At 31.4% G+C, this 17,107-nt stretch overlaps 1 protein-coding gene across 3 annotated transcripts in view; it reads right to left on the bottom strand.

The window, feature by feature from the left end:
• Window positions 1–17,107, bottom strand: part of LOC126745006 (protein obstructor-E) — a 32,139-nt gene that overhangs the window by 5,541 nt on the left and 9,491 nt on the right. For 2 of the 3 annotated variants that reach the window (XM_050452646.1, XM_050452644.1), the window contains exons 2-6: window positions 8,964–9,173; window positions 6,354–6,456; window positions 6,208–6,293; window positions 4,493–4,600; window positions 510–609 (exon numbers count right to left, since the gene is read on the bottom strand). In XM_050452646.1, coding sequence (XP_050308603.1) covers window positions 510–609; window positions 4,493–4,600; window positions 6,208–6,293; window positions 6,354–6,456; window positions 8,964–9,173 — 607 coding nt within the window. The remainder of the gene's footprint in view (window positions 1–509; window positions 610–4,492; window positions 4,601–6,207; window positions 6,294–6,353; window positions 6,457–8,963; window positions 9,174–17,107) is intronic. The other variant, XM_050452645.1, reaches the window with a different exon arrangement.

Below are 17,107 nucleotides of genomic sequence, written 5' to 3' on the forward strand. Positions count from 1 at the left end.
TTTTATTTTTCTTATATTTATTTAAGTAATATTCAGTGTTTTAATGTTCACATTTTAGTCAAAAACGATACACAAACTATTCTAACTATATGTTACTAAAGACGTGTCTTTTTGTACTTAAATGAGGCATGTTTCTCCTGTAATGAGTGTTTACCTATAGTCTCAATTTACAAACGCAACAAATATTGACTTTGAGCTTAATTTTCTTCATGTTACATAATATCTAGTCTCTTTAATAATAATGCATAATTATTTTGAATATTTATATGAATGTGTAAATGTACCAAAACTAACGCCCTCTACAGCTTCTCTAACAACTTTCACTTAACAAAAAATTTCTAGAAAATAGATCAAGAGTCTAAGAAGATGTTCTTCAGGAAAGAGAAACGATTAGTAAGAAGGACATTCATTAGTGTTAGTTACAGTATGTACAAGATTAGTTTTAATTCAATTAGACTTGAATGGTTTATTATATACAGGAAAAACTGCTAAAATAAATCGTATCTTACCATCCGGGAACGTCCTCTGGGTCCTCGCAGTTACCGGTACCGTCAGAGTCGCCAATTTTGAAGACGGTACCGATGGGACATCCGTATTCACGTGCTTGTCCTACAGATAAAAGAAAAAAATTGTATTAGGCCAGGCTTAAGGTTATTGTGACTGTATCACTGAATATTTAAGATGAATTTTTCCTATTTAGGATTCATTGATAAAAGATAAACGACAAGCAAGTAAACCACGACCAATGACACCACTCACTTTTGTCAATACAGAGAATTTCAAGGATAAGATCATTTGACCATGGACTAATCAATCAAGGAGAGCCTAAAATATGTCCAGTTTGCTTCATAAAACATCTCTTGACTTGATATATTAAAATCGATCTTCTTCTTCTTCTTTTCAAGCCATGTTTATCCACTCCTGGATGTAGACCTTTTCAAATCTTCTATTCACGCTCTTCTATCCCCAGCAGTCCAGATTCCTTCATGCAACTTTTTGGATATTTATAATATACATATTTGGCAAAAGTGACCACCGGTATTACCCAGGAGTCAAACACTTGCATAGGAAATTCACGGGACTTAAGGATAAATCCTATAGTCCTCCAAAAACCGCTCAGGAGAGTCCGATTCTTCTTGTAATTTTAGAAGATTGATCTTCATTGACTACTTGAATGACTACTATGTTACTTGAATATCTTTTGTACTGTACGTTAATGAACACAATATCATCGGCAAATCGTAAATGGTTTAGACGCACTCCATCAATATTAATCCCGTGTTCTTGTTAGTCAAGTTTATTGATCCTCCAATGCAAGTTTTATTGACATGTTATCTCCCTTCCTTGCACCTCGTTTGACTGCTTTTAAATCATTATCTATTTTTACATCAATGGAATCGACATGTGTGGCATCGAAGGTCAGCGAATCTTCCGGAATCATGGTCAGCCGAGTATATAAGGAGGCGGCACCTGGCCGGGAGCAGTTGTCAGTTCAGTGCAGTACCGTTCGGAATATTGGCGCGAGATTTAAATCAGACATGAATAATTGTAAATAAATTCGGCGATCGTGTTTTGTAGTATAAATTAGTTGACTATTTTCGATTGTTTTAATTCACACCTATATGTTTGATAAAGGGTGAATATCTAGAGCCGATGATTGCGTTGTCTAGGGATTTCAGAAGTGTCGACAGAGTCAAAAGCCTTTTGGTAGTAGATAAAGGCTAAATGGTATGCTCAATTCTCTTCTCAATCAATCAGATTCAATATTATTGTTCTTTGAAACTAGAAGCATTAGAAACAAGTTTTTTTTTAGTCTGGTGTACAAATGGATCAAAGATGTACAAGGGAGCCGAATCTAGAGTCTACAGACCGTAATATCAGCAAGAAAATCAAGGGAAAGTTGACTGAACAAGGGAAAACCAATGACAAACTGTGCAGATTCTGTCAAAATAAATTAGAGCATTTATTCTGCGAGTGTCTATCACTGACTCGCCAAAGATTGAGCAACCTTTAAATATATTTTTGATTCTCTCCTTCTCTACTGACTTCTTGAAATCCGAGGAGTATGTAGAATATTTGAAAAGAGCATCACCTTTAGATAAACCTGAGTGTATAGTTCGATCAACGAATCTTTGCGTTTACGTCATCATTAAAACATGGCCGACATTCAATCAGCTGTCAATTCAGTGTCGTCGGTTTGAAGGTTTCTACTTCAAATAAACTAATAATTAGGTTTTAAAAGGTGCTTTGTTTTCTACATTATCGAATTAAAAAAGTTAAAAAACTCGACTATATTGATTTTAAATATACCCGCCTATTCGCTTATGATATTTGTTTACCAGATATGTTGTCAATGGTTTAAGCTAACCTCAAATCCAAAAACAAACTCGTTGGTTCGTAAATGACTACTTGAATGAATACTATGTTACTTGAATATCTTCTGTACTGTACTTTAATGAACACAATATCATCGGCAAACCGTAAGTGGTTTAAACGCACTTCATCAATATTAGTCCCGTGTTCTTGTCAGTCAAATTTATTAAAGACAACCTCCAATATTGATATGTTGCCTCCCTTCCTTACACCTCGTTTGTCTGTTTTTAAATTATTATCTATTTTTACATGAATGGAATCGACATATATGGCATCGAAGGTCAGCCGAGTATATAAAGAGCCGGCACCTGGCTGGGAGCAGTTGTCAATTCAGTGCAGTACCGTTCGGAATATTGGCGCGAGATTTAAATCAGACATAAATAGTTGTAAATAAATTCAGTGATGATTGTTGTAGTATAATTAAGTTGACTATTTTCGATTGTTTTATTTCACACTTATATGTTTGATAAGGGGTGAATATCTAGAGTCGATCCCTGCGTTGTCTAGGAATTTCAGAAGTGTCGACAGAGTCAAAAGCCTTTTGGTAGTAGATAAAGGCTAAATGGAGTGGTATACTATACTCGGTGGCTTTTTTGACTCTTTCTTTTTTCACTTTTTTTTTCTAGCACTAATTTGGTAACACAAACTGGGATTGGAAGTCTTGAGGTTTGATAAAACCAACAGACAGAGATTCAATATCATTCAATATCATGTAAAATATTTAATCACTTACTTTAAAAATACATAAGCGTTTTCCCGGCATGTTGAGGTTATGTTATAATAATTATAACAGAGTAGCAACCCCTGATTATTATTTAAACACTAGTAAAAGGTATGAAAACAACTGTTTAAATATAATAATAAAAAGAAACAAAATTGTAACCGCAAATGAGCAAACAAACTACTTAAAGTCTAAATATCAAAAAATAAAACTACAAAACAACAACGCCAATGGTTTGTGTCAAATAGCGAATGTCGGAAACACGAATATTATTTTTCTTTGTTTAACATATGGCATTTATCCTTGTTTGACACGTGGTTTTTAGGATACGTATTTCTTTTCGACTCAAGACATACGTTCATTATTCTCTAAGTTTTCGAGTTTTCTCGAGAAAGGAAGTATAGTCAGAAATACAGCTGTAAACATAGCTATAGACCTATATAGACAACTTAGAGCTTTGCACCTGAATTTCGAGCAGTTAAAGATAACTGGATTTGATCTCATGCTTTAATAATGCTATAATAGTTTCAATAAGAGTACGAAATCTCTTTTGGTGGTTGAACTACCGATTATTCCACTGGTCGGTATGAATCCATCTTGTGCATCAACTGATTGGTTACAAAACAAAGGTAAAAACACAAAGTCACGGTCTCATCAAAGAGACTTTGTGTTTTTACCCTTGTTTTGTTTTCGTTTGATCTCTTAGAGAAAAAATGGATTATACGTTTCTATTTGATTGGTTACTATTATTGCAACCAATCTAAGTGTGCTAGTAAGCTGAAAGGTCAATAATTATTTATTTATTGTTCCATCAGCGTCATCTTCTATGTTATAAATTTCCCTCGTAATTTGCCTGGACTCTCTTTGGTCTCCTAGTCTTCAAAGCTCCTTCAAATCCAACATTTTCCATTATTTGCCTGTGATAATGACTGCCCTAGACTATAGAACTGTATAGGTTTCTATAGAAGTCTTGAACAACAGTCACCATTTGATAGTTGGATCCTAGAATATATTCGATTGTATCCTTAATTACTCTAGTTTCTGTTCAATGAAATTCAATTTTAAGGAAATCCAACTCTACTTCTTGAGACTCCTATTTTGGAAAATCCCTTGAAGAGCAAACTGTTCCATCCAGACTTTTATAGAAGTGATTTCTTGATAACACTCGCTTTTATGCCGGGTATCATTCAGACATGCCGCTATAGAATTCGGCACCCGTCCATGTTTTGAATCCACTAAACAATGACCCTAATGAATAGAATTTTTAAGTGGTGCCGAAACCCAGTGCGGAATGTCGCGTAATAAGGTGGATCTCTTTGCGCAAGACGGTTATTTTTTTGAGGTTATGACTGTTGCGTTACGTACATTAAAAAAGAATAAGCAATCGCTACTACTTACCTTCAAGACAGATGTAGTACTTCCTGCAGTCGTCAGGATGGGCATGTCTGGAGAAGGATCCGCTAGTGCCTTCGTTACCGCTGGGGCACGAGAATCCTCCTGCGACCTCTAAAATGTTAAGTACACGGTTTTCAAAAATACCCAATTGACCCAATTTTGAATTTCGTTTATGTTATTTCAATTTTTCTTGTCCACTATATATACAATCTATTTACGTTGCAGTTCCAAGTATTACAATTCTCTTAATATTTCCCTGAAGATGTCACTAGCGGCGAAGAAATACGTGTTATATTAACTAAATTGTTTTAGAGAAGTAGAGTGGCGCACCCTCGTGGCACTGACGACGAAAATCTTCAGTCATAAAGTTCAAACACACAAATTGCCGCTATTGATTGAATATGTGAATGAATCTCGATTGGTTGCAATAGAAGTCTATTGAAAATTTGGAACGCAGCATATCTCGGTTGCTATTGTATGCATTTAAACGACTGATTGAAGATGTTACGTCTTAATGCCATAATGGCGTACGTGTTGATAAATCAATATGGTTCAACCACGAACTTAATAAATATACTTAGACTGCTAATGCATATGGCCACGATACCTAAAAATGACCGCTGCCTGGTGGCCGCCATTTTTATGTTGGTCACTCTGAACATTTTCAGTGTTGCCAACAAAAAAATATATTAAATAACGTTAATGAAGTTGGCGACGCTGACGTTTGACGTGTTAGTATAGCGGATTGCCTAGTTTTTGGCGATTTGTAAACGTCGATTGGGTATATCTATGATGTATCTTCCTCTTTATTTAATATGTGAATAATGTATCACTCTCTTTATTTAAAGGTATTTGGTTCACTGTTTCTCAAAACTGAATTATTGTGAATTGTCTATCTGTGTTATATATTTTTACTATATAAACCGTTGCTAATTACAAGTCCCCATATCTATATTTTGATGTTTATAGATGGTTGTACCTATTAATGTGGAAACACTGTACATAGAAGGGAAGTAAAAGTCATAATAGTAAAAATAGTAGTTTTTTAACTGAATTTGCTAAGTAAATACAAGCAAAAATTTTAATGAAGATCATCATTCAAGTTTCAAGATTATCAGAATAATAAAACAAATATTTTAAAGTGCATCTATCCCAAGTTAATTGAAACTTGGTCTCATTTTAGGCGAGGACTTCTTTCTCTCATAAATTTTAACGAAATTCTTAAACAAGTACAAGTTAAATCACAGATCTAAGGCAACTCTCTTAAATTCATAACTAAATGTAACTTTCTATGTTGTCTTTTTCTAAACATAACCTCTCAGAAAACTTTAATTGTTTTGTTTCCCTACAATTGGCACAACTGGAATTCGTCAGAGTGACCAACATCGAAAAAACACAATTGGCGCAAAATGGCGACCCCCTAGTAGTGGTCATTTACTTTTCATTGCATTGGCAGTCCAGGTATATTTATTAAGTTCGTGGGTTCAACATTTACATTAAGAGAAGTTTTATTTGTGTAATTTTGTGGACTATGTCTGCCAATATACAAAAAGCCAATTGAAACTTGCCAAAGAATACAGACGGGTCATGCTTATATACAAATTTAAAAACAGTTCCTTTTTTGGCATGCACCAACAACTTAAGTCTCAATATGGTTATTCATGCAGCTTGTATTAGATTTTGTGTATCTATTGTTATTTGCTTGAGTGAGAACTTACCTTCATTTTTGCATTCTGGTACCTGATCGGCCCACATGCATACGCGTGCTTCCCTATCGTAAGCTAATCCAGGGGAGCATTGATACCTAAAATTAAAAACAACATAATTTCGTGTAAATTTGAATATATGAGAAAGGAAAATTTACCTGGAAGCTTCACCGTTCCAGCAGTTCCAGAAAACGTCGCATTTGCCTTCGTCAGCGAAGATACCATACAACCTTTCACAGTGGGTAGTTGAAATTGGAGGTTCTAGAAAAATACTTGTTTAATTATCCTTATATATAGTGAATTTGGATTTGAAGCTTAACATATATTGGTTATATAAATTCAATTACTAGCGGCAAAATTAGAACTCCAGATAAACCATTACATAATCAACAATATTGCGTAGGATTATTAATATTTATAAGAAATTCTCTTGACGGTCGGTACCTACCGACCTAAATGCTTAATACCACGGTATTTTTTTCACGCTAAAAACATTCATTAATATTTAATTACGGTTGTTTGATTTTATATTCAAAAATCTCTGAAATTAAAATTTAGTGAAAGTCCTAAGCGGCTTTTCACTGTAACTTAGTATATGTGTATCGTAAAAGCGACCATACGTTACATAAACCTCGTATATAAGAAAATCGAGTATATTTATTTCAGGCAGAAACGTTATATTAGATTAATGGGAATTAAGTTGCAAGTAAATATCGATGAATGTGGCACTAAATTATTATTTTTTTGTAATTTGTTTCCAGAAAAATTGGCATTTCTAGATCATACATGTACACCAGATGGCGTAAGAGAGTTACTTCTTCAGAGCATATATTTACAAAATTTCCCACCTCGAACGTCACTTAAACACGTCAAAAAGACAACTTTTTAAGTAAATCCTACTGAACAATCTCTAATTAAATACTTTGCATGAATTCCATTCAATGCTTTGGTTGATTAAATTGCAAGCAGTAGCTTCATTTTTACCTTCCAACTATCCTAATAGCAGGAATTTAATTTACTTTAACTGGTTATACGTGATTGAAGCGTCGCTGGTGGCACCTCGTCACGGCACTTGCAACATCTTGTTTGAAAGCTATCTTTGACACAGACACACTAAGTGCTACTAAACTTCCAAGCTGTGAAACTCAAAAATGTATGTGTGGCTAGCTTGCCATTGATTAATATTCGAAAATCTAACATATATAATTCGTGGTGTTACTTGGTGGCCATGCTATGCAACTTAAGCCATTATTATGTATAATTTGTTTCATAACTTCAGATAGACCCGAAATTGATTTCGAAATTTCTTTTATTTCAGTACAATAGTTTCTGTGCAAATGGTTGGTACAGTCTATTTTTTTGCAGAGTGCAGGCTTCTTAAGGTCTGTGTTGTTTGTGTGCGCAGCACCACCTACATATCCAATGGTAAATTAGTAATAACGTGCATTGACAGTGATCGATGTCAGAATGTCACTCATGATGTGTGTCAAAAGTTAGTTTTATATGTATACTGTTAGATAATAAAGCTCATATATTTCACACAACATTTTCTACTGTCGCCATCTGTTATCATTTTATACTACATCTGAAGGCTTAAGCAAAATCCGTCAGCTCTGATATTTGCTTCCATAGCAGTTGGTGACTATGATGAGGCTTCAATTTTTGAAGCAAATATCCGAAGCGACTTCCTCTCAACAATATGGTTATAAGAGAAAATGAGGCATATTTAAATTGAGAACGCAGCATACATCGCTCACTAACACAATTCACATAGAAGTACGGCTTGAAAGTGTGTCTTTGATTGTCTCAGCCCTCTTTCTCAATGCGTTTTTGCTTTTGAGTTTGAAATTATTAAAAAAAACAAGAAAATAGCAACAACTTGTATGTCAAAGATGTCATTAGCAACAGAATTGACTGAAGGTGCTGGGTTTCAACGCCGCTAGGTGGCTAAGGTGCTTCAATAGAATATACTGGGAAAGAGTGAAGAAGCTGTTGGAATATCAGAGGAGTGACAAGGATCGTTGTGAATTTGGCACAAAGAGATTCGAACAGAACCATCTATGAATCGTCTATGACACTTAATTATTAAAACCATTTTGTTGAAGCTTTTTTCCACAAAAATTACGAATTTGCATCTCTAGTTACTTAGAAAACACTAATTTGACTCACAAGTAAGCAGTTTCAACTTCAAAAGCCTTTAATTTGGTATTAAATTCATTCGTTCAGTACTGCTTATACATTTTTTGAACTTCCAACTTCTTCTTTGAGTGTTTATACGCTATATGAACGAAGCATAATGGAATTGAGAACGAAGCATAGGTCGGTTGCTATTAAAACACAACTGACTAAAGATTTTGCGCCTCAATTCCATGAGAGGGCGTATGTATCGCGAAATCAATATGCCTCAATAACGTTAGAGAATCAATAAGGATTTTTTGTGTAATTTTGTTCTCTAAGATAACTTCCGACGAAACTAGTCGAGTTTTACGTCTTTGATTCTCTCTTGCCTAACGTTGCTACTACTAAGTTGCTACTTCTGGTTAACGAAGTAGCAACACAGTTGACTAAAATTGTTGCGCTTTAACGTCACGAGGACGCATGAGCAATCAAGATGCTGGAAGAAAGAAGGTCAGAGGAGTGACAAGGATTGTTGTGAATTTGGGATAAACCGAAACGAAAGTCTGTGATATACGAGGTGGAAAGAACGATCTTCTACAGTGAAAATTTCCTTACTAAATTTGTAAAAAAAGGTAAGAATATCTACTTACCAAGCTCCGCTCTATCACCGCAGTCCACATTATGGATATAATCACAGTTTTCAGTTAAGAACTTTGGATCGCTAGCGTCAAACGCCAAACCGTTACCGCAAGTCTTCAGTTCCGCAACGTTGTTGTCGCATTTCCAGTATTTGTCGCAGGACCTGGTGTGTGGGTAGAAGCCGAAGTCGTCCGGACATTTGAAGTTTTCCTGGCCGTTTACTGTAAAAAAAAATCAATTGAATAACAAAGAATTAGAGGATTTCAGAGGACAACAGTCACTCTAGGGAAAAATATACAAAGTGTGCAAAAAACAGGGAAGAGTGCACGTGAATGTCTTGAAAACTGTTTGTCAATTGGTTATATCGGTATTCTTCTTAAAAAAAAATTAGATGCCTTATTTGTTTCGACTGTCTTCTGATTTCAATAAACCCAAATGCCACCTCTTTATCTTTAGCAGTTTTTAACGTATTAAGGTATTAAGGTTTCACTTAAAGTGTGACCGCTCATTCCATGCAGCAGGTCCAGCGCCATCTTTTCGCACACGCGAATGTTCCGGAATAGTGGCTTAAAGCTTTCGCCGCTAGGAGGCCAGTTCAAGGCTGACTAATGGCGCCACTTTTAAATCGAAATAATTTTAAACCTTGTAAGTAAATGTTTTTAGTAGTCGTGTAATCAATAAATTGTATTAATAAATATGGCATAATAGGTCTTGGTTGGGATCTATTTCTCAGGTAAAACAGAGACAAAAATTTATTCAGATAGAGTAAACATAGTACTGTTGACAACTGATCTACAGTTGTCACTAATTTATCCTTGATTTCAATGTGTCCATTTAGATTTGATGGTTTGTGTGTACATATGTACATTTTTAGATTCCTCGTAAAATTCAACAATAACGATAGTTTTGGAGATATACACAATTGAAAATCTTTTTTTTTACTTTGACAGGTTATAGTGCCAAGAGTCTTTGACATAGAGAGAAACGACCTTCACTTTCCTATTTCATTTTTCCAAGATCTATTATTTAATGATAGATACTAAATATTATTTTCTTTAAGACTAGTTAAAACTATCTTATTTTAAATGGGATACCAGTAATATATCTTCATTCGTATTAAGAGGCAACAAGTGATCTTTCGAGATCCTGAAAAGGTAGAAACTGTCTAATTAAAAGACCATTTATTGCATTTATGTGTCTGCATCATTATAGTTCCTGTAAAGTTCACAAAAACATTTTTTACTGGCAAAAAAGGTACTAAGTACATAATAGAATTTGCACCGGCTCGAAGGTCGGCGGCGAATACAGCGCCATCTTTGGACACACCTAGAAAGTTGGCGAATGTTCCGGAACAGTGGCTTAGAGCTTTCGCCGCTAGGAGACTATTGGCGCCACTTTTAAACTAATACAGTGTTAATTAATGTTTTTGGTGTTTCTAAGTCGTGTAATCAGCAAATTATATTAATAAGCATAGCAAAAGAGCTTAGTGATTAGGATATTGATAAGAATTGACTTAGATGATATTATAGACAATTTCTCTTTATATTTAAATTAAAAAACTATTTCTTCTTGAATAATGTATCACTACTAAATTATTTTGCTAAGTTCTAATAATGGAGTAAAAGTATTATAATATTTATAGACTTATCTAATGGAGGTATACGAATATACAGGCATAAAAATTTTCAAGCACTTTCATTCACAAATTTCCAAGTTATGAGCATTTCATGATTTTTTTTGAGAAATTTTCCTTTTTATATGGAAAAATCAATTTTAAAATTTTTCTTTACAATATTTTGAAAAACCCTGAAATAGGTGTCTAATCAAATTAATCAAAGACCCTGCATAAAAATTTTGAAGCACTTTCATTCGCAAATTTCCAAGTTATGAGCATTTCATGATTTTATTTAAGAAATTTTCATTTTTTTATGGAAAAATTAATTTTAAAATTTTTCTTTGCAATATTTTGAAAAACCCTGAAATAGGTGTCTAATCAAATTAATCAAAGACCCTGCATAAAAATTTTCAAGCACTTTCATTCACAAATTTCTAAGTTATGAGCATTTTATGATTTTATTTAAGAAATTTTCATTTTTTTATGGAAAAATCAATTTTAAAATTTTTCTTTGCAATATTTTGAAAAACCCTGAAATAGGTGTTTAATCAAATTAATCAAAGACCCTGCATAAAAATTTTCAAGCACATTCATTCGCAAATTTCCAAGTTATGAGCATTTCATGATTTTATTTAAGAAATTTTAATTTTTTTATGGAAAAATCAATTTTAAAATTTTTCTTTGCAATATTTTGAAAAACCCTGAAATAGGTGTTTAATCAAATTAATCAAAGACCCTGCATAAAAATTTTCAAGCACATTCATTCGCAAATTTCCAAGTTGTGAGCATTTCATGATTTTATTTATGAAATTTTAATTTTTTTATGGAAAAATCAATTTTAAAATATTTCTTTGCAATATTTTAAAAAACCCTGAAATAGGTGTCTAATCAAATTAATTAAAGACCCTGCATAAAAATTTTCAAGCACTTTCATACACAAATTTCCAAGTTATGAGCATTTCATCATTTTATTTAAGAAATTTTCATTTTTTTATGGAAAAATCAATTTTAAAATGTTTCTTTGCAATATTTTGAAAAACCCTGAAATAGGTGTCTAATCAAATTAATTGAAGAATCCGCATAAAAATTTTCAAGCACTTTCATACACAAATTTCCAAGTTATGAGCATTTCATGATTTTTTTTGAGAAATTTTCCTTTTTATATGGAAAAATCAATTTAAAAATGTTTCTTTGCAATATTTTGAAAAACCCTGAAATAGGTGTCTAATCAAATTAATCGAAGAACCCGCATAAACATTTTCAAGCACTTTCATACACAAATTTCCAAGTTATGAGCATTTCATGATTTTATTTAAGAAATTTTCATTTTTTTATGGAAAAATCAATTTTAAAATGTTTCTTTGCAATATTTTGAAAAACCCTGAAATAGGTGTCTAATCAAATTAATTGAAGAACCCGCATAAAAATTTTCAAGCACTTTCATACACAAATTTCCAAGTTATGAGCATTTCATGATTTTTTTTGAGAAATTTTCCTTTTTATATGGAAAAATCAATTTAAAAATGTTTCTTTGCAATATTTTGAAAAACCCTGAAATATGTGTCTAATCAAATTAATCGAAGAACCCGCATAAACATTTTCAAGCACTTTCATTCACAAATTTCCAAGTTATGAGCATTTTATGATTTTATTTAAGAAATTTTCATTTTTTTATGGAAAAATCAATTTTAAAATATTTCTTTGCAATATTTTGAAAAACCCTGAAATAGGTGTCTAATCAAATTAATCGAAGAACCCGCATAAACATTTTCAAGCACTTTCATACACAAATTTCCAAGTTATGAGCATTTCATGATTTTATTTAAGAAATTTTCATTTTTTTATGGAAAAATCAATTTTAAAATGTTTCTTTGCAATATTTTGAAAAACCCTGAAATAGGTGTCTAATCAAATTAATTGAAGAACCCGCATAAAAATTTTCAAGCACTTTCATACACAAATTTCCAAGTTATGAGCATTTCATGATTTTTTTTGAGAAATTTTCCTTTTTATATGGAAAAATCAATTTAAAAATGTTTCTTTGCAATATTTTGAAAAACCCTGAAATAGGTGTCTAATCAAATTAATCGAAGAACCCGCATAAACATTTTCAAGCACTTTCATTCACAAATTTCCAAGTTATGAGCATTTTATGATTTTATTTAAGAAATTTTCATTTTTTTATGGAAAAATCAATTTTAAAATATTTCTTTGCAGTATTTTGAAAAACCCTGAAATAGGTGTCTAATCAAATTAATCAAAGACCCTGCATAAAAATTTTCAAGCACTTTCATTCACAAATTTCCAAGTTATGAGCATTTCATTATTTTATTTAAGAAATTTTAATTTTTTTATAGAAAAATCAATTTTAAAATTTTTCTTTGCAATATTTTGAAAAACCCTGAAATAGGTATCTAATCAAATTAATCAAAGACCCTGCATAAAAATTTTCAAGCACTTTCATTCACAAATTTCCAAGTTATGAGCATTTTATGATTTTATTTAAGAAATGTTCATTTTTTTATGGAAAAATCAATTTTAAAATATTTCTTTGCAATATTTTGAAAAACCCTGAAATAGGTGTCTAATCAAATTAATAAAAGAACCCGCATGAAAATTTTCAAGCACTTTCATTTGCAAATTTCCAAGTTATGAGCATTTCATGATTTTTTTTAAGAAATTTTAATTTTTTTAAGGAAAAATTAATTTTAAAATTTTTCTTTGCAATATTTTGAAAAACCCTGAAATAGATGTCTAATGAAATTAATCAAAGAACCCGCATAAAAATTTTCAAGCACTTTCATATACAAATTTCCAAGTTATGAGCATTTCATGATTTTTTTTGAGAAATTTTCCTTTTTATATGGAAAAATCAATTTTAAAATTTTTCTTTGCAATATTTTAAAAAACCCTGAAATAGGTGTCTAATCAAATTAATCAAAGAACCCGCATGAAAATTTTCAAGCACTTTCATTTGCAAATTTCCAAGTTATGAGCATTTCATGATTTTTTTTAAGAAATTTTAATTTTTTTAAGGAAAAATTAATTTTAAAATTTTTCTTTGCAATATTTTGAAAAACCCTGAAATAGATGTCTAATGAAATTAATCAAAGAACCCGCATAAAAATTTTCAAGCACTTTCATATACAAATTTCCAAGTTATGAGCATTTCATGATTTTTTTTGAGAAATTTTCCTTTTTATATGGAAAAATCAATTTTAAAATTTTTCTTTGCAATATTTTAAAAAACCCTGAAATAGGTGTCTAATCAAATTAATCAAAGAACCCGCATGAAACTTTTCAAGCACTTTCATTCGCAAATTTCCAAGTTATGAGCATTTCATGATTTTATTTAAGAAATTTTAATTTTTTTATGGAAAAATCAATTTTAAAATTTTTCTTTGCAATATTTTGAAAAACCCTGAAATAGGTGTCTAATGAAATTAATCAAAGAACCCGCATAAAAATTTTTATACACAAATTTCCAAGTTATGAGCATTTCATGATTTTTTTTGAGAAATTTTCCTTTTTATATGGAAAAATCAATTTTAAAATTTTTCTTTGCAATATTTTGAAAAACCCTGAAATAGGTATCTAATCAAATTAATCAAAGACCCTACATAAAAATTTTCAAGCACTTTAATTCGCAAATTTCCAAGTTATGAGCATTTCATGATTTTTTTTAAGAAATTTTCATTTTTTTATGGAAAAATTAATTTTAAAATTTTTCTTTGCAATATTTTGAAAAACTCTAAAATAGGTGTCTAATGAAATTAATCAAAGAACCCGCATAAAAATTTTCAAGCACTTTCATACACAAATTTCCAAGTTATGAGCATTTCATGATTTTTTTTGAGAAATTTTCCTTTTTATATAGAAAAATCAATTTTAAAATTTTTCTTTGCAATATTTTGAAAAACCCTGAAATAGGTGTCTAATCAAATTAATCAAAGACCCTGCATAAAAATTTTCAAGCACTTTCATTAAGAAATTTCCAAGTTATGAGCATTTCATGATTTTTTTTGAGAAATTTTCCTTTTTATATTGAAAAATCAATTTTAAAATTTTTCTTTGCAATATTTTGAAAAACCCTGAAATAGGTGTCTAATCAAATTAATTAAAGACCCTGCATAAAAATTTTCAAGCACTTTCATTCACAAATTTCCAAGTTATGAGCATTTCATGATTTTTTTTGAGAAATTTTCATTTTTTTATGGAAAAATCAATTTTAAAATGTTTCTTTGCAATATTTTGAAAAACCCTGAAATAGGTGTCTAATCAAATTAATTAAAGACCCTGCATAAAAATTTTCAAGCACTTTCATTCACAAATTTCCAAGTTATGAGCATTTCATGATTTTATTTAAGAAATTTTCATTTTTTTATGGAAAAATCAATTTTAAAATGTTTCTTTGCAATATTTTGAAAAACCCTGAAATAAGTGTCTAATGAAATTAATCAAAGAACCCGCATAAAAATTTTCATACACAAATTTCCAAGTTATGAGCATTTCATGATTTTTTTTGAGAAATTTTCCTTTTTATATGGAAAAATCAATTTTAAAATTTTTCTTTGCAATATTTTGAAAAACCCTAAAATAGGTATCTAATCAAATTAATCAAAGACCCTGCATAAAAATTTTCAAGCACTTTCATTCGCAAATTTTCAAGTTATGAGCATTTTATGATTTTATTTAAGAAATTTTCATTTTTTTATGGAAAAATCAATTTTAAAATTTTTCTTTGCAATATTTTGAAAAATCCTGAAATAGGTGTCTAATCAAATTAATCAAAGACCCTGCATAAAAATTTTCAAGCACTTTCATTCGCAAATTTCCAAGTTGTGAGCATTTCATGATTTTTTTTGAGAAATTTTCCTTTTTATATGGAAAAATCAATTTTAAAATTTTTCTTTGCAATATTTTGAAAAACCCTGAAATAGGTGTCTAATCAAATTAATCAAAGACCCTGCATAAAAATTTTCAAGCACTTTCATTCACAAATTTCCAAGTTATGAGCATTTCATTATTTTATTTAAGAAATTTCATGAAGGGCAGATCCACTACCACTAATCTTATTATGATCACGGAATTTATTTCAGAATCTATAAATGATAATTCCCAAGTTGATGTAGTCTATACAGATTTCTCGAAAGCTTTCGACCGTCTTGACCATTCCATTCTTATATCAAATCTTTCTGACCAATTTGGGTTTTCATCTCGTTTAACTTCTCTGATCTCTTCTTATCTCACTAAACGTCCTCAACATGTTGAATGCTTTGGACACAGCTCACCTGAAATAGTCGCTCCCTCAAACGTACCACAAGGTTCCATATTGGGACCTCTACTTTTCAACTCATTTATTAATACCATTTCTAAGGACCTAGAAGTAAACAGCTTATTATACTGTGATGATAATAAATTATACTGTAGAATTGATACTATTGAGGACTGCATTAATCTCCAAGCAGCCATTAACGCAGTGAATGAACGGTGCAAGAATAACAGCATTGATAAACAAGATACAAAATTGATAAAGTGATACTACCAAGATCAACCCACTTCAAAGACCTGGGAGTCATTTTTGATAGCTCACTTTCATTTAGTTTTCATATCGAAGATATCATAAAAAGAAGTTATAAAATGCTGGGTTTTGTTATCACGAACTTTTCATTCTTTGAGAATATCTCTAGCATTAAACTCCTGTACTTTACCTATGTTCGTTCAATTTTGGAATATTCTTCCCAAGTCTGGTTGCCACATTATCAAAACCATATTCAAGAGCTTGAAAATATACAGCGAAAATTCCTTTGGTTTAAATGCGAAAGAGTGTACCCGGAAATCGGCTTCTCACATGATCGATTGCTTGAAAGATTTCAGGTAAAATCTTTACAGGAAAGAAGGGATTCGGCAGATTTACAGTTCTTACATAAATTAACTAATGGCGTAACTGACTCGCCAGAGATCTTGCAAGTTCTAAATTTACACACTCCTCGGCTATCAGCTAGCCATTACTATCTATTATTTTAATAAATAATTAGATAGTAATGGCTATTGTCATATGAGCTCTTTATACTATATAGTCGTTTTTGAACTTGTTCCTGTTTAATTTCCCGATGGAAAGGAGGTGTATTAAGACTTGATTGGTTGTTGCGTGTGCGCACAACTCTTTCCATTTACTCATCTTCACATATAACCATAGTTATGTTAAATAAACAAATGACGCAACAGTCGAACTTCTTATAACACACTAATCGCAATCATCACTTAACCAGTTTTTTGAGTAACGATTACGAGAATCCACTTTCCATTTCGGTTGACGATGTGACGCAAATTACCCAAGTAGAATAATTCTCTTAAAATGTCACAGAATAAATTATTAATATTTGAATCGGCTAAATTGGTCTAGGGGAGTGCTAGTTTAATAGGAAAGGGTTTGGGAGCGTCTTAAATTACTCGAATAGTTCACAGTTGACCTCTTGACAAAATTGGTCATTAAAATTCGCAAAATTATAATGGCAATGGCCTTAAGATATTTATTTA

This window comes from Anthonomus grandis, chromosome 15, assembly GCF_022605725.1.
Source record: "Anthonomus grandis grandis chromosome 15, icAntGran1.3, whole genome shotgun sequence".
Lineage (NCBI taxonomy): Eukaryota > Metazoa > Arthropoda > Insecta > Coleoptera > Curculionidae > Anthonomus > Anthonomus grandis.